This window comes from Thunnus albacares, chromosome 17 (assembly GCF_914725855.1).
Source record: "Thunnus albacares chromosome 17, fThuAlb1.1, whole genome shotgun sequence".
NCBI classification, from domain to species: Eukaryota; Metazoa; Chordata; class Actinopteri; order Scombriformes; family Scombridae; genus Thunnus; species Thunnus albacares.
The window spans coordinates 2,541,822-2,564,255 of record NC_058122.1 but is presented as its reverse complement, the minus strand read 5'-3'; the positions used below and the strand labels follow the sequence as shown (position 1 = coordinate 2,564,255).

Here is a 22,434-nt window from a genome sequence, read left to right as displayed (position 1 = left end):
ATTTTTATGTGTATCTTCACACAACCATAATTCCAACTCAACAATTTTTGAATATCTGTGACCTGATGCATCTTTTTAGCAGTCGAATATCTTCTGACTTAAGCTGTCAGTATGCTTCTTCAGAAGTGTTTGTCGGATGGATGAATAGCTTAGATAACCCCCTTCCCCCCCGCAACTTTACTGACATTGGATTTCGGAAATGGACAATCTGACATTCACAGCCACTTCATGCAGTGATTGGCCGGCTGTACGGTGGTGAGAAAGTATTTGGAGTTTTGACTGCTCTCTTAAGCTGTGTTTTTTCATTCCTCACTTGACTATTTTTGTCACTTTTCATGTGAATGTTTTCCAGGAGAGACTGTCTGAAAATGTGCACTGTTATACCCATATTCAGGCTCGTCTCATGGACCGGATATATTCAAAAAATGTGGGCACAGACAGAACACAAGAAGCAGTTTATACTACATTGGGTGTCTGCAAGGTGGTCTTGTTGGCACCTGTCTGCCTGGTCATACATTTTGGGCTTGCAGACATAGACAGATGAGGCATTTCTGTGTTTAACTGCTGCGTCTTGAGGAACTGAGTGATGAAAGCTTTTACACACCTTGAGTATCTATTGCAATCTAATAGTGATGAGGAAAGAATTATTTCAGAATATATCCAAAGAAATCAATGAGGCAAAAACGGATATACTACATGCATATTTATTTCAAAATAATTTCTCCATGAGCCCAGTGTAATACCATCACAAACCACAAGAGTTACTGAACCCTCTGTAGAGAAATACTACTTAACACCTGGTGTGTGTATGTGTATGTGTGTGTGTGTGTCTGCATATCTATGTATGTATTTTCATTTGCTGGTGTGTATTTACGCCTCCCTACAGTACAGGTGCACACTGTTTGTGCTTGTGCCTCAGTGTATGTGTGTGTGTGTGTATATGTGTGTGTGTGTGTGTGTGTGTGTGTGTGTGTCTCCATCCTAAGTCACAGAGAGCGACCGAGTCAATATGCTGTCTCTGTGCATATAGCAGAGTCCACAGAAAACACACCTCAACACACAATGATCCAGGTCAGCACTGGCCTCTGGCTCTGCAAATAGCCATAGATTTTTGGAGACAATTAAGCAGAGGGAGAAAGAGGGAGACACGGGTGATAGGTGGAGGACTGACCGCACGGGGGAGAGGAAATGAGGAGGTAAACAAGGTAAAATTGAGTTCATAGTGAGAGATGAGAGTAATGGAGCAAGATGGGATAATATAGAAAGGATAAAGAAGGGAAAAAAAGAGAAAACTGAGAAAAGTATCCAAATCCAAGGATTTAACAAGTGGATTCTTTGAGAAACAGCAATTAATACCATCATCACATCATCATGAATTCAAGCTCTTCTTCATGTACAAAGCAAAGTTATATCTCAATCCAGAGAAATGTCAACAATAACTAGGTACATGAGTGTTCAGTGGACTTACAAGTCCAAAAGGACTAACGGGCTGTAAAGCAACCCTGTGTCCTTAAAATTCTGTTTATTTACTGCTAAATGGTTTTGGAAGAAACATAATTGCTACACTGAGTACGTTCAGGTCAGGTTGGACAAAGCGCTGAGTGTCGACAGTGCTTTGAGTTGTTTGAGCACCTTAAATCTCAGTTTAACATTTGCAACATGTACAAGCAAGATTTGTGACCTCGCAACTAGTTTGGAGCCAATCGTGGTCCAGTATGTAACTTACACAAGAGTGATGTGGAAATTTGAGAATTTTGAGAACTTTACACTGAGAATTTACAGTGAAGGAGACATCTTGTGTCCAACGGTTCAACTTTTGAAAATGAATGAGATTTGCATATTTATAGATTATGAATTTTTCAACGGGGGGAGGGGGGAGGGGGGGGGGAGAATAGATGTAATATAGGCAATTGAACTTGATTGACACAAATTATCAATCCCACCTGAGTATTTTATGTGTTTAAACATGTGTAAAGGGGATCTTTAAGGATAAGGAAAGAGGGGAATATTAACTGTCCGATTGTGACGGGACATTAACTCCAGTTGAATGCACTGCATGTCCAACCCCCCAACATCCACAAACTAAAGGGCACACCTCATCCTGCATTTACACTGGACATAAATCATGAACCATCCAGTATGAAAGTAATCTTAGGGTTACTGGGCTGTGCAAGGAGAAGACCTGTACACTCCATGTTTGAGCTTTATAGGATTATTCAAGACATTCCGTCCTTGTTGCAAACACAACACTGCTACATGTGTGCAAGTGCAGAGGATTTCATATCTAGTTCAAACCAGCTGCACATTGCCACTAAACTACATGTACATATGCATACATCACTCATCAGCACTGTTAACATACATACTCATGAGTAAACATTACTGCATTCATGTGCGCATATGCACACATGCTCACACACACACAGACACACACACACACAAACCCTGCAACCTACTGGATTATGTGTGAGGTTGCTGCTGTGTGCAGGATTTTATTTTTGCTTCATTATTAACATATTAGATATGACAGGACCACCCGCTACCCTTTGGATTTTCACTCTCACTTACTTGGTGATTAAGTTGATTGTTGGACTGCAGAGCCATTTACACAGTGAATGTGGACTAATAATGGAGAGAACTGAATCCCAAATTGGGGTAATTCCTAATTAAACCATGTTAAAACTGTGCAGTATTTTGCTGGGGAAATAATTCCCAGCACACATGTAAACACTGGAGAGAGAGAGAAAGAGGGAGAGAAAAAAGGATGGACTGATGCGCACTGACAAATGGTCATCAGCACAAAGATATCAATGGAAGAGATTAAAGGCAGAGAACAGTGGCGGAACAACTAGGAGAGGAGAGGAGAGAAAAGAAGAGGAGAGAGGAGAGGAGAGGAGAGGAGAGATAAACCAAACCAAATGCACCAAAATGAAGAAAGAAAGAAAGAAAGAAAGAAAAGAAAGAGGAACATAATGACATATGCATCCCTTCTCTCTACTGAAAGTCAGATTTCATGACGTCAGCTATTCTTTGTTTACTTCTTGAAGAACACTGCAGTCAACTTGACATCCTTCCACTCCAAAACAGTTTGGGGGGTAACTTTGCGCGCAGCAATGCGCAGCGCCAAACCAGTGCCAAATGTGGGTATGTGAGCGCACACGCCAAAGAGAGAAAGAAAGAAAGCTTAATTAATGGTCAATGCGCAAGAATTCTAAACTGTAGACTACAACAGACACTTGTCCAGTCACTCACCCGGGCGTATTTGGAGGAGTAGGGGTCCTCGAACAGCGCCCACATATTGGGCTGCCACACCTCCCACCACGTCGCCTTGCGGCCGTCCTCCTGCATGCACAGCCGCTTCAGGTCGCCGTCCGCCCCGCCGGTGAGCGCCGGGTCATCCTCAGGTGCGTCCGGCTCGGGGGTTTCGAAGCTGTCCAGCGCTTCCTCGGCGTCGCGATGCTGCCGGTAGTTCATCCAGCAGCACGCCTCCACGTCTGTCTCATCGATGCCCCAGAAGGCGAGCTCCTCCTCGAAGAGCGGCCCGCACACATCGTTGGGGCAGTGGAGCTTGCCGGTGCGATAGTAGTTGAGGATGAAGGCGAAGGTGGCCGGGTGGCGGTCGAAGAAGAACTCGTCGGACTTGGGGTCGTAGTCGAAGTTGCTGTAGGCGTCGGGCTCGGTCAGCCAAGACAAGCGCGTGCCCGGCAGCGTCTTCAGGGTGCTCCGGTAGGTCTCGTGTCGGATCCCGCCGCAGTTTATCACGATCTTCTCGCTATCTGACGCCGAGCAAGTCATGGCTGCGCTGGAGCATGCTTCGGTCGGTGCGCCCGACTGGTGCTGCTGCTGCGGCTGTTGCCCTTCCCCATTCACCGACGGTGCCCGCTCTGTAGGCTTCTGTTATACCGTCCCGGCAAGGAGTCGCTGAGCCAAATGAGAGGAGGAGGAGAGAGGAGGAGAGGAAGGAGGAGCCTGCGCATTTGTGTGATGGAGAGAGAGAGAGAGAATGAGAGAGAGAGAGAGAGAGAGAGAGAGAGAGAGAGAGAGAGTCTGCAAGTGTGTTTGAGGGAGAGAATACGTGGGATGCGGATTTTATGAATCAATAGATCAGCTCACTGAATGACTGACTGACTGATTGAATTCATATTATTGGATCATTTGAAGTTATTAAAGTCAAAACTGCCATAGCTGCTAACCAAATGTATTTACATTCTGCTCTTTTGGCTCCCCAGTACAGCTGAACGTGCTGCTCATAAGCATATTGGACTGACCTGCAAAGAAATGAGATGTATTAGACTGAGAGGCAGAGAGAGATAGAAACCTCATGCATCTGTTTTTTTTTTTTTTACTGCAAATGCTCAAATAAAACAGATATAAGAGCAAACTAGCCAGAAGTATGGACATCTGAGCATATCTGAGTGTTGAACAAAACTATGTTCATTAATGAAACAGTAACAGCATCAACTCTTGGTCAAAGGCTTTCCAGCAGATGTTGGAACCCGGTTGCAGGGATTTGCTCCCATTCAGCATTGGCGAGTTCCAACGCTGATGTTGGTGATAAGGTCTGGCTCGCAGTCTGTGTTCCAGTTCATCCCCAAAGTCTTGAGGTCAGGGCCAGTCAAGTTCTTCCATACCAAGCTAGGAAAAGCATTTCGTTATGGAGCTGGCTTTCAAACTTCATTGAAATTAAGGGGCCTAAAGCAGGAAAAACATCCCTGGACTACAAAAGTACAATTAATGTGGATGGAGGTGTCCCAAGGTGGGATTACCAAAGAGGCAATGCAAGCAAAGGCCATGGGGCCCTAGACCTTCAGCAGATAACTAGATTTTGATGTGGGGCTTGTCAGTTAAAAGGGGTACAAAAGGGCCTCAGTTTATATTTTGCTCTCATGGTGTATATTACGAATGTATACATTTGAAATAAGTTAAATTACCACAAACTAAATGCCACACAGTGAACCTAGTTAGTCCTTTAGGTCCCCAGACTTTCAAGGGTGTAAAGCCTGCTGTCATATCATTCATTTACTTGCTTTTCACTGCCTTCCTGGTTCCTCTTCAACTGTGTGTCTTTGTAGTCTCCATGCAATGGATGATACAATTGGAGATAAGGGCACACACCTCCAGTCTCTCCTCAGAGGCATTTATGGTGTTGCACTCGTTCATATGAAAGGTGACATGAGTAGTGGTGTGAAGAATAAAAAGAGAGATTGAAAGAGTAGTTCAAATCTTGCCTACTTACACACCACCACAAACCTGGCCAATTGCTGCTTAAAGTAGACATGATTGTTGTGCTACCTGTGTCATAAAAAACTGTCGGATGCAGCCCAGTGAAAGGTGCTGATATAGGATTCATCCAGCACTTACAGTAGTTTGGAACCTAAGTAGGAGACCTTTAGAGGTTTTCTGTTAACTCTCTGCACACATAAATCAAAGAAAACTGACTGATATGGCTCTTTTGAATTCTTATTGGACCTAATAGCTCCAACTGTGATAGCACACATAGTCATTTCAGAGCATGATACTCAGAAAAATTGTATAGCCCTTTCAGTTGTAATGGTAAGTATTTTTGGGCCAATGGGGAAAAAAATTGGATTTCTCCACATGTGAGCAGTGTACATGAAGCTATAGTGAGAGAGAGATTGTATACAGCATAATGAATTTTTCATTTCTTTTTTTAATGTCTTTCTAAAACCAAAACCACAAAAGTTAAGGTGTAAGGTATGGATTAAACTGTAAATGGTGTGTTTATCTGCTCTAATGTAAGCTGCAATTGTTGTCTGGCTAACAAGCTTACTACCTACAGTAGTAACAAAGTGTTACTTCCAGAGTCAAGAAGCTAGCACAGCATTAACCGACTAGGTTTTAGTTTGTATGAGACTGTCCTCCCAAGAAAAATTACACAACAGGTCGTGATGTCAGTTGCCCAAAAATTACATAGTTATGTTTGAGTGCAATCTAGTGGCTGTGGTAATTATGACCTGGAGCAGTGGTGTAGGTCAGATGGCATATATACTGATATGTGGACAGATTTCTTAATTCACAGGAGACGGGTGGATGGAGGCATTAACCCAACAGTGGACTTTGCCACAGCAGACCGCTGTTCATTTCCTGTTTCCAACTGCTAGTCCAACTGCTAACCTTAACCCTCTGGTTATTATTGTAGCCATGATGATGAAGGTGGCCTGATTTTAAGGAAGTAGTAACTTCCTTAAGTAGTAACTAACCCTAACCCTAACCCACACCACATGTTTCTCTAACTTTAACAAAGTGATCATTTTAACACAAACCATGGTATTTCCTTAAACCTAATCAAGTGTTTTTTGTGCCTAAACCTAACCAGACCACAGCACTGTCATACCATAAAACATCATTATTTTTTAAATGGTAAATGGTAAATGGCCTGTACAGCGCCTTTCTAGTCTTCTGACCACTCAAAGCACTTTTACACTATGTGTCAGATTCAGCCATTCACACACACATTCATACACTGAATGGGTACAAGGGTTACCATGCAAGGTCCCAACCTGCCCATCAGGGGGAACTACCCATTCACACACATTCATACACTGATGGCACAGCCATTAGGAGCAATTTGGGGTTCAGTATTTTGCCCAAGGACACTTTGATATGCAGACTGGAGGAGCTGGGAATTGAACTGCCGATCTTCAACGGTGAAGGAAGCACAGACAAAAGATGTTGTCCTGCTGATTACTGCCAATAGGGGCGCCAGATTAAAAAACATGTTCTGGAATGCATGGTCAAACAAAGTATTAGGTTGTTTAATCTGGAGGATTTGTTGGTTTGTATAATTACAAGCTTAAAAAACAGACCTGTCCACAACAACTGTGTAGTATTTTCTCACTGCGTAGAAGTTGGTCCTGGATGCTATCAGAGTTTAGGCTAATGTTAGCAGCTCTGTCCTGCTCCAAACTAGTTTTGGGGAGGTTTACATTCCAGCAACCCCAGCCAATGTTACCCGAGCTAGTGCTGTGTTTGCCAAACACATTGGCTAGTCCTCATCCTGAATGCTTTACTGCTGTAATGTTAAAAGTGAAGCATACTGTTTGGAAATACAAACAAGTAGGCTATGTAAGCAAAAAATCCAAGCAGTTATGTTAGAACAAAATTATTTTATATTACTTTTCCTTATTACATTTATAATACAAGGACCATCTAGCTGTAAACTGCGGTACGAGAACAACTCTGTGTCTTTATTTCCATGCCTTCTGCATGAATCATCAGCTGGAGGGATGCTGACTTTTTGTCTGGGACATGTGACTTTAGCCTCAGTCATTAACATGATATCATGTATGCAGCAATTAAGTTAAAATTATTCTCCTTTTAAACGAGTCAGCTGGAAACATTATAAAATCAGCTGGAGAGGATGCTTTTAACCAACTCGTAGAGCTAATGTTAGCTCAGTAGTTTGCAAGCAAACAAAATCACAGTTCATCCGCTAGAAATGAAAAGCCACTTTTATCAACCTCTGTCTGAAATCAAGGACCAACTGTTTCAATAATGACTAAGAATTTCAAGTGGTAAATCCGCCACTGTTATCACTGTAAACTGCATATGTGCCGTGTGTGAACAGAAAGCATGACAGGTAGCAACAGTAAGTGACTCTATAAGTAGGCACGGAAAATGGATGGATGCATTCTATATTCAAGTCAAGACATATTAACATTAAACAGTACTTAAAGCTGCTCATTCTGTGAAACAGTCCCTCTCTGGGAGTTCAATTATTGATGGGATTATGTGTCAGCAGTTTTTAAGGTTGCAGTTGATAAAAACATCCATCACATACTGTATGTATGTTTAAAAGTAAAAGTTCTCAAAATAATTGAAATACTCTAAATGCCAGTACCTCACTGTATTTAAGACTTGGTACAGTGTCCTGCATGAAAATGAGTCTCCTTTACTAAAGCGCTCCTCCTATCGTCTTTGGCCTCTCTCTCTCTCTCTCTCTCTCCCTCTCTCTCTCTCTCCCTCTCTCTCTGTCTCTCTCTCTCTCTCTCTCTCTCTCTCTGCTGCATCACCCTTCCTCCACACTGTCTTTCAATCTACTAAAACACTTGGCTCAATTAGAGTGGAGCAGGAGGGATATGATAGAGTGTTTCACGCCCACCGTCCATTCCCCCCACCCCCCCAACAGCAGTGAGAGAGAGAGAGAGGCCAGAAGCAGAACGAGTATTTGCTGAGCTCCACAAAATGGGGAGAAAAGACTGCAGACCATCAGATCATTAGTGCTCTCCCATTTTCTCTCTCTTTTTCTCTCACACGGTGTATTCTCTCCATTTCTCTCTCCACCTCTCCTTATCATCTCCACTGCTTGTCCTCTCTCTCTCTCTAGTGCAGAACTAATGTGCTGTGTTGGTCTGTTGCGAACAGTCTGCAGCACTGTGCTCTGCTGTATCAGGTCCACTCTGACATCACTGGAACACACACACACTAAGCTGCTATGGTCTCGGTCAGTGGAATACCTTAAACCTCCCACATGCACCCAAACTCATGCATGTCCTGGGTCAAAGCTCTGCATGGAGAGAGGACCTCCACACCCAACAGAGCCCTGTCTCCTCTACTGCTAATCTGCAACAGCAAATATGCTTTGAAAGGAACATAATGCCGCCCAGATTGGGTCATCTTTATCAACATAATTAGGGAATTCTGCCTGCCAATGTATCTGGCAAGTCACAAAATGTTGATGTCTATCAGCAAATCATTCAATAACATATTTCTGTAGTTTTCCTATAATATTACTCTCTTAATACAATATATGCTTGTTGCCACAGTATGATTCAGCTGTTTTATGGTTATGTTTTCCAATTCACAGTTGTCTTTTGATGCTCAGATGACTAAATCGATGCAGTCCTGCTTTCTCCATCTGAGAAATGTAACTAAGATTAGGTCATTCCTCTCAATTGTAGATCTAGAAAAGGTCTTTCATGCTCTTATATCCTCCAGACTTGACCACTGCAACACACTTTATTCGGGCCTAAGTAGGCAAAACATCCAAAGACTACAACTTATACAAAACACTGCTGCCAGGCTTTTAACACGTTATAAGCGAAGCAATCACATCACAACAACCCTTGCAGCCTGTCACTGGTTGCCTGTGAGTTTTTCAGATTTGATTTCTGGTTTTTAAAACCTTGCATGGTCAGGCTCCCGCATATATCTGTGACCTACTCGCTCCATATGAGCCTGACCGCTGCTTGAGATCTTCCTAAATCTTGCCTTGTCACTAAGGGTGAGCGGGCCTTGGCTGTCTGAACCCTGCAGCTGTGGAACTCCTGAGGGTCTCAGGCAGGCAAATGGTAATTTGTGTAACTGTTCTGGATTATTTTATCTTAATTTTTATGATTTTATTTACTTTTGACTGTAAAGCACTTTGTAACTTTGTTTTGAATGGTGCTGTATGAATAAAGTTTGATATTGGAAAATATTGTGTTCAGCATTGTTTTGTTACATTTACATCTGCATTTCTGGTTTAATCAAGACACACAAATATTTAAGTTCTCTTATTGCTTGGTGATTTAAGTCCTGAGTTTCATGAGTTATAGTTTAGCTTGTTTTGTTATTTATCATACTCACCATACTTCCCAGGTCATAAAAGGGGAACTCACTGATCCACTTCCTGCTTTTAAGCTCTCGCTGACATCACCAGTGAGGTCATGGGTTGGACCAAGTATGGAGGGATTTATTGTATTTATTTATTACTGTTTGGTTTAGCATTTATGTTATTTGTACTTACTTACTTATGGTGAGGACTTTGCTGTGGAAAAAGTGTGTAAACAATGTTAACTGATACAAGTGACATTGTCATATACCAGTTGATGGTATAAGGGAAAGAACACCCCTGTGAGAAATATGGTTGTGCCTAAATAGAGCGGAGGTCCTATTTAAGCAGAGAGTTGTTGGTTTGCCAGAGAGCAGAAGGAAACAAGAGAATGTGTAGCTGTGTTTGTTGAGTTGAGTTTTCTTGAGTGAAACCAGTTAAAATAGGCTTGATTTGTAAGTTTTCATTCTTTTGGAGACACTTGTTTTTTGGTTACACTGGTCTGAATAAATCACTGTTTTAAGTCATTGAACAAATCTCTGAGTCTGCCTTCTATCACCTTCCTTGACGCTCTGGCTAAGCTCCCTCACAATCATGTTCATAGGAAATATTATCCTTTAAATTAGATGCTGATAGGCAGATTTTGTTACTTTTGGATAAAGCCAGGCTAACTGTTTCCCCCTATTTCCACTTTTTATGCTAAGCTACGCAAAGCAGCTTCTGGCTGTAGCTTCACACTTAATGGTTAGTCATGAGAGCGGTATCTTCTCGTTTATTTCTCAACAACAAAATGTATTTCCACAAACATCAAACTATTCAGGCAAGTCCTCTCTCATTTCACATTTTATCCCATTGCAGACCAGCAGTCTTGCAGTCTTGACGTGATGATGGTGATCACATCACAGTACGTACTGTATGACCAGAGGATGGATGTTTGAATTCAGATACTTAGTTCAATGACCTTCAGGTTCATAGAACTCCACCATAAAAACCTATTGGACAAACTGAAAATGCACTGTCAGGTTTTCTTAGTTGCTAAAAACATACAGTATATTAATATACACTGTATTTCTATATTTACTCACATAAACTGACACTGCACTGGAAAGTGAATGGAATTTTTTTTCTGCTGCAGTGAAAGCAGTCTCCCTTTTTTATCTCTCCCTTGCTCTATCTCCCGCCCCCTCCCCTCCTCTCATGTATCTGTCTTTTCTCACCTTCCTCCTCCTCCCCTTCCTTCTAGTCTCTCTGTCCTTGTCCGCTCTGCATTAGGAGTCTCTCCTTTCTCCTCTTTTTCCTCATTCATGACACTCAGTGATAACATGTGATCAAATGTGAAGATCAGCTGAACTCTATGGTCCTCTCTCTCTCTCTCTCCTCATCTCTGTTCTCTCCTCCCTGCAGCACCTTGCCTCTCCCTCTGTACTCTCTTTCTTCCTCTCCTCCATCTCTTTTTTTCCCTCTTTCTGCCCTCTAGACTTGGTCATTCAGTCAGCCACTTTGCTGGCAGTGCTGTTCTGTTGGATAACATTTTTTAAAAGTCTCTCTCTCTCTCTCTCTCTCTCTCTCTCTCTCTCTCTCTCTCTCTCTCTCTCTATCTCTCTCTGTTTCTTTATACGTCCAGACATACTGCAATAAAGTGGACTTCAGCACAAAAGGGAGAGTGAGGAATGAAGAGATAAAAAAGAAGAGAGAAACAGAGAAGTGTGTGTGTGTCTGTTATTTTTAATGATTTTACTATATTATTTTATGTTGAAAATAACCTTATAATATTGAATAATTAATAGAAACATGATTTAAAATACTACAAATTAATAATATATATAAATAAAGCATGATAAAATGACAAATAATTCTGTGAATTGTGTGTATGTATGTACATACATACATACACACACACACATCTGCCGTTGGAGATTGGTGAGTTGTCACAGAGTTGTGACGTACAGAAATTTAAATTTTATATTTGGGGTAAAAAATCAGGAAATCATGTAAAGATCATTTCTTTTTAAAAAGTATGACATGCTTTGGCAATACTATACTCATTTATGGTCATGCCAATAGAGAAATTATTATAGAACAGAAAAATTGTTTGTTTTTGTTTTTGCTTTTTCCTTTTTGCACTTTTTGAAATCAAATAAATGGTGTCCTAATATCTTTACACACAACACTTTGCTTTAGTGGAACTCAGTGTGTCAGAAAGGCTGTGTTGGCGCTGTCTGTGGTGCTGAAAGCTCAGTGGAGAGGTTTCCTCATAAGTCCTGTACTGAGGTCTGGTCTGCTTTCAGCACCACAGACAGCGCCAACATTGTGTGTCTCTTCCACAACTTCATACAACTTCACTCCTCCCCTTACTACTAAAACTATATTCATTTGAGCCCAAAACATTACTAACACAGATTTACAAACTCTTTTCTCACCATGACAACACTGTTTCAATACAAACAGACAAATGGATATCAGACTTGAATATACATCAGTCAGACATCAATTGGAAAACCACATGCAACAACACATTCTCCATGTGATACAGCTCAAACATTCAGCTAAGTCAATACAAGGTCCTACACAGAGCACACTCATCACTTACAAAATGTACCATATGGGCTTCACAGACAGCAATACCTGCACACACCGTCCCACTGCAATAGACAACCACTTCCATGCATTCTGGCTCTACACACCAGTTAGGCAGTTTTGGTCAGAGGTCATGGGAAAGCTGTCTGAGATCCTCAACCTCAGCAGCCCCCTTCCATCTCTCTGTTAGGCAATCTCTCCTCATTAACAATCCCACAACATCTCCAAACTTTCATCTTAATAGCATTAACTGTGGCCAAGAAAACCATATTACTCAACTGGAACGACAGAAAGAAATTATCAATCAACCATTGGCTCAATCTGTTAACACACCACTCAAACCTAGAAAAGCTCACATCAACCCTAAAGAATAATCTGATCCCATTCCATATCACCCACTCTCTTTTCCTGCAGTTCATCCAGAGCTGATTCCTGTCTACACCATCTCACTCACTCAGATCTTCCCAGCCCCAGTAGAATAACTCAAAATAACCCACAATATGCTTGCTCAACACTGCCTATCATAATTGAAGCTGTGAAATAAAAGAACTTTGGTGGTTTGAATGACAATAAACCCTTTTAAACGATTCTAAATATGTAAACTTGCTGGTAAACTTTTTATGAATTTGTTTCATTGAAAGGTCAACTCCTGAGTTCTCTGTTTTGGAAAAAACAAAATAATTAAACATATTTTTGAATAATATAACACATTTAATATAACATGTTTATTAATGTATTTGTCAGCAGCTACACTCCTTATATCTGCTTATAGCTACATTAATACCATTTATGAACCGTTCATATACTGCTGATATATGCCAAATAGAGGGGAGGAGAAGTAAAGTTTCACCAACATTTTAAAGGGGCTCCACAGATGGTCCTCACTTCAAATGATTACTATATCCTTCTTTAGCAGATTATTTTTTTTATATATAATATCCCAAACAGCATATAGTGATACGGTGAATGGGAAATATCAGATATAAGCTTTCTTATAGCATGTTTCAATATACATTAACATATATTGAAGCATATATTATGTTGGATATCATGAATGATGGGTAGTCTTAATCATGAGAAGGTGTGTATGAAGCTCTGACATATGCTGCTATTGGCAGCTATTATTCTTTCACTTTTTGGCTTGTGGGTAGATGTAATTGTAGTCCTTATTTAACAGCACAGAGGGGTCATTGCAGTCCTTCTTCCATCCGTCCATTATCTATACCCACTTATCCTTTGAGGGGTCATGGGAGGCTGGAGCCGATCCCAGTTGACATTTTGCAAGAAGCGGAGTACATGCTGACAAGTCAGCAGTCTGTTACAGGGCTGACACATGATGACAAGCATTCCCAAATCTACGTAGGCACGGGGAGAACATGCAAACTCCAATGAAACAAAGATTATCAAAATAAAATGCACATTTCTTGTTAGAACGTATGTTAATGCTGAAAGTATCTTAAAATATTGCATTTTCAATTGAGAATAAATGGAATGTTAGCCCCCCCTTTTTTTCTTTTTTGTTTACGCAGAGAGAAACTTGACAGTCACATGACAGCACATACCTGATAACAGGCCTTCTGCACCTACTGGGCTCCACCAACATTGGTTCATTGAAATAAATGGGTGATACCAGCCTCCTGGACCTACTAGTAGGTTTAGTAGGCACCTACTAGCCCATGTATTTGGGACTGATAATGCCAATTCAACAGGCTGATAACAGTCAAATTGGGTGAAAATATCTTGCAGCATTCCACAAGGAAGTCGTTTGGGTTTTCAATTTTTAATCGATGACTTACCAATGAAAAATGCAGATGATGTACTTCTACAACATTAGCAGAGCTGAGAGAAAATCTACATGTTGAGTTGCATACCAGTACTGAAAGGGTGGAAATGAAAAAACTAGGACTGAACTAAATGCATTGTTTTTGGCAGTAGGAATGTTCTTGCTAAAGTCATTCCACTCATTTGTCTATAGATGGGATATCAGTTGAGTGGGTCTCAAAGACCAAATTACTGGGCGTTTAATGAGAAACTTTGCTCTATTGGTCTGATCAATTCAATCACATTGTTTCGGTAGTGGGAAAGAGCATAGTGGTTTCAAGGAAATGTTCTGCACATGTTCCATCTTCTGTTATGACTGACATTGTTTAGTGTCTTGTTCTGTCACACTGGGAGTACTGCCCAGTCATTTGGTCGAATGCTGCTGAGAAATATTTTTAAAAAACCAAACAAAACAAAACGAAAAAAACATCACCATAGAACACAACAGCCGTAAGATGCATAAATGATTATAATTGCTAATTGTGGAGGCTAAAAGGCTTAAAATTATTTTATAATAATTTAATTTTAATTTGTTATTCATGCAAAATGTCATACACCACACATCTTTTGTGAAACACTAGTATATAGTGGTTTCTGTCATAGAGATACACAGTAAGTCAGCACTGGTCATCTGGTAGTTCCATGTCTATGAACAAACTGTATGATGAGAACTGTTATCTATAGAGCTTATTTTACTCCTAACACACATAAAACACATAAAAAGTAGATTTTCTACCTTTTCATAGTTACTTCACTTATTTTCTGATCTCTGCATTTGGCTTATTTAACCTTTTCTGGTATTACTGATCAATGTGATTTTTGTTTTGTTGTTCATGTTGTTTGGAGCCCAGAAAGACTAGTGAACACTTTGTGGAAGCTGGTCCTGGTCAACCAGGAGGACAAGGTCATCACTCAACAGGGCTTCAACAGTTGGTTTAGTATGCATTTGTTTGTGTGCTTGGGCAGAGTAAGGTGCTCTCCAGTGTCTCACTGACACAACCCTGTCTCCTATAAATTGCATTTAAATACTACTAAATTGCAACAGATGAAAAAATGTTGTTAATTCATGTATCTGGCAAGTTGCAAGTATGTTGATACTTCACATATCCCTAAAATGTTCAGTGACACAACATTTCTTGTTTTTAAGAATAAAGAACAATCTAAGATCATATCATGTTAGTTCCTGTCCTAACCCTGACACACATCCTCTCCTGCATTCTCCTCTTAGAACCTCTTCTTTTTTAAAACAGGAAATGAGTGATGGGTCGGTCATGGCAGTTTGTTCTCATAAGCAGCACACGCCTTTCACAAACACAGACGTATGCACAAACCCTCACAGAGATGGACAATGCATTAGCACATGTAAACACACACTCAGTTAATTAAGTTAACATGCTGACTAAGGAGCAACGGAGCTCTTTGCAGTATGAGAGTGATAAAGGAGGGGACACATGCACACACGGTATACACACAAACAATGTGTGCAGGATGAGACAAAGTCAACCAGGAGAGACCTGTGTTTGTTTTGACATTGCACCAACACACAGGGAGTGTGTGTGTGTGTTGTGTTGTGTTTAGGGGAAGGTAAAAGGGAGGGTATGGATATGAATGGAGAAGAGAGAAACATGAGAAAAACTTTGAAACAACCACATCATAGTTAAAGGAAAGGAAAAGTACATCAACAACTGGACTCAAAGTTTCTCTTTTTTTCTACACCTCAACTGAATACTGGAAATTAACTCATTTTTATCACAAGCAGACATTTAAATCTGACAAACACACGTATAACTAATATTATGCATTGCTGAACATGTTATTATTTGTGCTTTTCCTGCTCTGACAAGTAAATATATCTGCTGTGACAAAGAATCTGGATAATTCGCAAACAATATAGAAATAAGAGTACTCTGATGGTTTCTGATTTCCAAAGGAGGGCATGACAGTAAAGGTTTGGGAACTACTGCAATACTATACTGTGTAGTATAGTAACATAGTTGAATAGTGCAATATAGTGCATGCTGAATTGTAGAGCTGCAACAATTAGTTGATAAATCAATTAGTTGATTGACAGAAAATGAATTGCCAACTATTTTAGTAATTGCTTAATTGTTTTTAGCCATACTTTAAGTAAAAAATACTAAAATTCTCTCTCTTCCAGTTTCTCAAATGTGAAAGTGTGAATTTCTGGTTTCTTTAGTCTTCTATGACAGTAAACTGAATATCTTTGGGCTTTTGGTCAGGACAAGAGTAGATATGACGACATCCTTAACACCTTGGAATACGGGAAACAGTAATCAACATTTTTCACCATTTTCAGACATTTTATGGACAAAACGACAAATGGATTAATCAAGAAAATAATCATCAGATGAATTGATAATGAAAATAATTGTTAGCTGCATCCTCACTGAATTGTGTATATAGTGCTGAATAGTGTTTAAAGTGTAATAAACTATTTGTATTTTCATTTATAAAATTGTGAATAATAATACTGATAAACATTGTGCCACCTGGTAATACTGTGTTTAATGATGGTCATGCAAATAAAGCCCATTTCAATTTGAGAGGGAAAAGGAGAGAGAGGCCAGATAGATAGAGGGGAGAAAGAGACAGTGATAAATTTGATGGTGTGCTGAGCAAAATAAAAAACAGGAGATTTGTGTGTGTGTGTGTGTGTGTGTGTGTGTGTGTGTGTGTGTGTGTGTGTGTGTGTGTGTGTGTGTGTGTGTGTGTGCGTGTGTGCTGGGTAGAAGATAGGAACAGTGCAGCAAGCAAAAAGCACAAGATTACTGTTGGTACAGCATTCACAAAGCGGGAGAGAGAGAGAGCTGTTTTTATAATTACAGAGAGAGCGGTAGAGAGAGAAAGAAAGAAAGAGAGAGAGACAGAGAGATCGATAGAGAGAGAGAGAGAGAGAGGCTGATATTCATTTCAAAGGAATAGTTCAACATTTTAGGAAATGTTTTATTTGCTTTCTTTCCAGTAGTGAGATGAGAAGATAGACATTAGTCTCATATCTGTGTGTTAAGCACAGAACTGGAGACAGGACATGATTAGCCTAGCTTAGCATACAGACTGGAAGCAGGGGAAACAGCTAGCCTTGCTCTGCCCAAAGCAACAACTCTAAAACTGTCTAATTTGTATGACGCAGAGTTCTTCACTTTGGACCCAATCAGTCAAAATCAATCCAAAGTAGATCTGGTCAGCAAGAAAGAAAATAAATGTATCTAAGTGTTGAACTACTACTTTAACAGAATGAAAGAGACCAATTACACCAGTGAAAAAACTGCATAGTTGCTACAGGGAGAGAGAGACTCTGGATGTACCTGGACGTCTCTCTTTCCCTCTCTTTCTCTCTCTCACACACACACACAGTCACCCTCTGTGCAGTGCAGTTTCTGCATCTGTTCTTGGATGTTTCATACTGCACTCTGGTGCATGGGGACATCTAAGGGCCAAAAGAGAGAACTGCAGGAGACCAAAACACTGCAGTCTCCCCCTCCTTCTTCCCCCCTCTGTCTCCTCCTCTCTCTCTACCTGTATCTGGCCATTTCCCTCCTCTGACCTCCTCGTTTCCTCACTGCTCACCCCCGACTTTGCCTCCTCTCCTCTTGTCCTCCCCCAGAACTGCAATAAAAGATACATGTGTAGGACGTGCCCTTAGTTTGTCACATAAGGGGGAGAGGAGAAGGGAGAAAATGTGAAGGAGAGGAGAGGAGAGGAGAGGAGAGGAGAGGAGAGAAGAGGAGAGAGGAAGAGAGGAGAGAGGAGTCGAGGGGAGGGGAGAGGAGCAGAGGGGGGGCGGGGGTGTGAAGGAGAGGAGAGGAGAAGAAAGGAGGAAAGGAGAGGGGAGGGATGCAGAGGAGAGGGGACGGGAAGAGAAAGGAGAGGATGGGGGGAGAGGGGAGCAGAGGAGAGGGGAGGGGAGAGGAGAGGAGAGGGAAGGAGAGGGAAGGAGAGGGGAGGGGAGCAGAGCAGAGTACATGAGAGGGGATGGGAGGGGAGGAGAGGGGAGCAGAGGATAGGAGAGGGGAGGGGAGAGGAAGGAACACAGGGAATTACAATATGATTTTATAGACTCTCAGTTTCCCTGAACCCGTATTTCTCTGGACTAAAGTCATGCTGTAAAATCTGTGTAAAAATGCAAAGACATGAAATAAGTAAATGCTGATAATATGGACACTAGGTGCTCTTGATCCACCATTCCCATGTATAGTTGTGCATATATAGTTACATATAGTTTAATCTGGAAAAACACATCTGATACCCATCAAAAACGCCCAAAGAAGTGAATGTGAGTATGATTGTCTATATGTGTCTGATGACTTATCCAGCATGTACCCCGCTGGGTACCAAACCTCCACAATCCTGTACAGGATAAATGTTGGATGAATGGAGGGTGGAGGATAATACTTTCAGACAGACAATAACTGTAAATCAGTTAAGAAAATGAATGCTACTGTTTCTTCTGTTTAGGTATTGATAGGAGTTTTTTCAAGTTATTAGGGACTGTTAAAAAGTTATTGAGGTGGGGAGGGGGGATGAATCTTATATTTCATTTCAGAAGCAGGGCCCTCCCCAGCATGACCCTCCCCTTGACTAATAAAAATACTGCAATACCCTCCACTCTCAAAGTAATACATGTATGGCAAACATAAAATTAGGGATGCACTGATCCAATACTGATATCAGATATTGGGTCCAATACTGACTCATATAGCTGGATCGGGTATCAGTGATGATAGGTCTGATCTCAGTCGATCTATTATCTAGAAGGGAAGACACACCAGCACAACACCGTGGTGCCGTTAGACCTTTTTCTCCTGCCGGAGTTGCTGCTATTGTTTCAGCATTGTGAGGCGCAAGGCTTAATAGACACTACACAGTTCGCTCACTTTTAACACTATGTGAAGTTGTTTTAGACGCTATCGTGGGTAAATAGCAGCTGTCCCAAGGAGCCTGTGTTGCCTCAATAAGACTAGCTAGTGTAGCTAATCTTGCTAAGAGAAAACCAGTCATGTGTGGTCTAAAGTGTAACGGCAAAACACCTCCACTTACTAAATCCAACGCCACATAGAACTTAACAAAATCACCTGATTATCTCCTTTATAACCGTGGTAGTTATGTCAAAGCAAGTGACAAATAAGAGTTTCCGTTTGATTATTTAGCAATGGCTGGCAGTTAGCATTAGCTCTGCTCCTCAGGCTCACTTCAGGCATTTCCCCCCTAGGATTACATTCCTCTCTTGGTCTTGGTCGGTGTTCGTACATGCACTGCTCGCAGTAATATTAAATATTAGCCTTTACATATAATATCAATCTAGATAATGTGATATATCTGGATTGCAGTCCAAAACCAGTGTTGTTGAATCACTGAAGCTAAATGTTAGCAACCTGAATCAGCTGTGTATTTGCTGTCTTGAACACACCGCAGTCCTCCTGCAAACAAACAACTTGAATCACTTACTCATGAATTCATGATTATATTATATAATTTTAAACAAATAAACATATTTATTTGTTACATTTTGTTTTACAAAGTTAAGAAAGCAATGTTAGAAAGTCGAGTCTGATGTTGCTTTACACATAAAAGAATGAGCTCAGACTCTTCCACAAAGTGCTAATTAATTAAACACTGGTATCGGATCGGTACCCAAAGCCCAGGTATTGGTATCGGTATCAGGACTGAAAAAGTCGGGTCGGTGCATCTCTACACAAAATGCTGAATACTGATATGAGATAAGCAGTTATTACCACTGTAGCTAAAGAGTGAAATGAGCACCGGCTCAGAGGCTGCTTAACAGTTTAAGCCCCACAGTTTTTCAGGCCTCTAAATGGATTCCAAATAATAAAGATAAATGTGAATTTGATCAGAATTTGACTGTTCTGTCATAAACTAATTATATACTGTATGAGTCACATAAAAAGGTGTGTTGGGGAGTCAGAGGGGAATGTTTCATATGGTACCAAACCTAAGTTACAGCTGTTGGTAAACTGAACTGCATAGAGCCATGGTCAATAAATTTCATCTAATTTCACACTTCAGTAGAACAAGTTGGCATTGTATGATGCTGACCTTTCATTAAATTAAAATTGAACTTTGTATGACACCTTTAACTTTTGTATTATTTTTATTTTTCTCACATAAAGCAATGGAAGATTATCTAAATAAAGCTTTACTAATAGACCTGCACAAACAAAAAAGGAAAAAAAAACAAAGGAGGAAAAAAGACAAGAGAAGAACAAATATAAAAAACCATACATATTTAACTTTACCACAGTTCTCTTATTTCTTATTATGCAGATTATAGTGACGTATTGTGACATCCCCTACCTCCCATATCTGTACAGTCCCTAACAATCCAACAACAATCCATAAGTTATCATGAGAAAAGTTTGTTTTAATGAGATAAGTTTGTCACTATACTGATGTGTTAACTATAACATGAAGTGATGTATGTATGTAGTAATAATGAGGAAAATATGTTATAACATGACATTTTCTTGCTATAGCACAATAATCTCTGACTGAAATGAGAAAATCCTCTTGTTACAATGAGAAACTGAGCAGATATTTTTAGAGAGATGTCCAGTACAGAGGCGTCCCTCGTGTTCACTGTCAAATATTGCGATGATGATTAAAATTACACAACAACAGTTATTTCATGGATTATTTGCCCTTCTATTCCTCAAACATGATGATTTCATGCTGAGAGAGTCAAGTTATAAGAAATGCAACCAGCTGCTCACAGCTGATGTTGTCAAGAGCTGTGGATTTCCAAGATGGCTGCCAGAGGGCATGTTACATCACCTGAGACCTGCACATACAGTAGCACAGGATGCCCCAACCGGTGTTTTCTACTGCACAGCCATAATAAATGAACAGGGAGGAGCTGCAGGATACTGCTGAAGGATTAATAATGAACGAACAGAGACAGAAAGAATGAGGGGGAGAGAGAAGGACCGCTGGAATCATACACACACAGAACCTCACATACACAAGAATTTCCACAACCAATTGAAATCACTGTACAGCCAGCTATCTGAAACAAGTACTGTCAAACACACACATTTGTTCACTTTTAGACAGGAGACTGCACTGCATTGGTGTGCTGCTACAGGTTCTAGTCAGAATATGAAATATGATTCAGGATGTTTTGAGTAAAAGATTTGATGGTTTATCAGATACCAAAACATTGCACAGCAGTTTATGAAATTGGTGATAGATGTTTCTGGATCTTGCTGTGTGCTGCAATCAAAATTGAGCCAGGTTCAACATCATTGCTGTATGGCACCCACAACACTGCATCAATGCAGAGGTCTAGTTGAAATGAATGAGAGAGAGTGTTTATGCAGTGCTAACATTATCTGAACACAGTCTTGAAGGAAAACTGACCCTCATTCCTGTTCATTACAATATCACTGTACTCACCAAGTGATGGCCAGTGTTGAGGAGTAGCGACCACAAGTTTCTTGTAGTGTTTGGGTAGCTAGCTATTTTCAAAATAATGCTGCAAACTATATTCATATCCAGAAAGTAGCGGGATAGCACCACTTGAATCAGAAATGATTGAAATGTTGGTCCACCCCCCAATTCTGCACCTGCGCATGCACCTCATGATGACTAGCACATCCACTGTGTAGTATTTCCCCACTATGTGGACTCCAGTCCTGGAAGCTATCAGAGTTTTAGGCTAACACTAGTAGCTCTGTCCTGCTCTTACTGGAATTGGGGAAATGTACAGCAAACATTCAAAAATAAACAAGAATGTAAGCTAAGCAGTCTTATTGGGTTTGTTAACAAAAACTGTCTGACCAGATATTTTTCCTTTTCATACTTAGAATACTTGGACTAACTAGCTCTAAACAGCAGTACATGAACAATGCTGTTTATTTCCATGTCTTCTTTATTAACCATTACTTTCTGCCTGAGATTCAGCTTTAGCCTCAGTCTTTTAGCACAATATACTGCACGTATGCAGTATTCATGTGCATATTTAAGATCCGTCTACAAGATTCTTGTTTTAAAAGAAGTCAGAGAGAAACATTAAAAAACTCACCCAGGTACAGCGCATTCAACAAGGTTAGTAGGTTTGAGAATTTCAATGGTGAATCGGCCACCTTTATCATTGTAAACTGCATTTGAGGCAAAGCAAAACAGGAGGCTTGACAGAGGTGTTCACATTAAGCAAACTTTGCTTTGCAAACTGTCAATGACTTTGCTGAGTACAAACAATCATATCAGTAAAACTTCTAAAGTAATTTTTTTGAATAACATAAAAAAAATTCTCTGGTGCAAGAACTAACTCTCTGGTTTGTAGTTTGACCTGTCAGAGAAAAGGAGAGAAAGAAATGCAATTTAACAGCAGTAAACATTTAACTTTCTATAAGCTCAACACTTCTCCTCCAACATCTTCTTATCCATCAACCAATCCCTCTTTTACTCTTTTTCACTGATCCCTTGTTACTGGCTAATTAATAAAA

The 22,434-nt window shown here is 40.5% G+C and overlaps 1 protein-coding gene across 2 annotated transcripts in view; it reads right to left on the bottom strand.

Moving 5' to 3' along the window:
• Positions 1 to 3,960, bottom strand: part of LOC122966848 (potassium voltage-gated channel subfamily C member 1-like) — an 85,539-nt gene extending 81,579 nt beyond the window's left edge. For both annotated transcript variants that reach the window (XM_044331199.1, XM_044331198.1), the window contains exon 1: positions 3,253 to 3,960. In XM_044331199.1, coding sequence (XP_044187134.1) covers positions 3,253 to 3,795 — 543 coding nt within the window. In that variant the 5' untranslated portion in view covers positions 3,796 to 3,960. The remainder of the gene's footprint in view (positions 1 to 3,252) is intronic.
• Between the last annotated feature and the right edge of the window lie 18,474 nt (positions 3,961 to 22,434).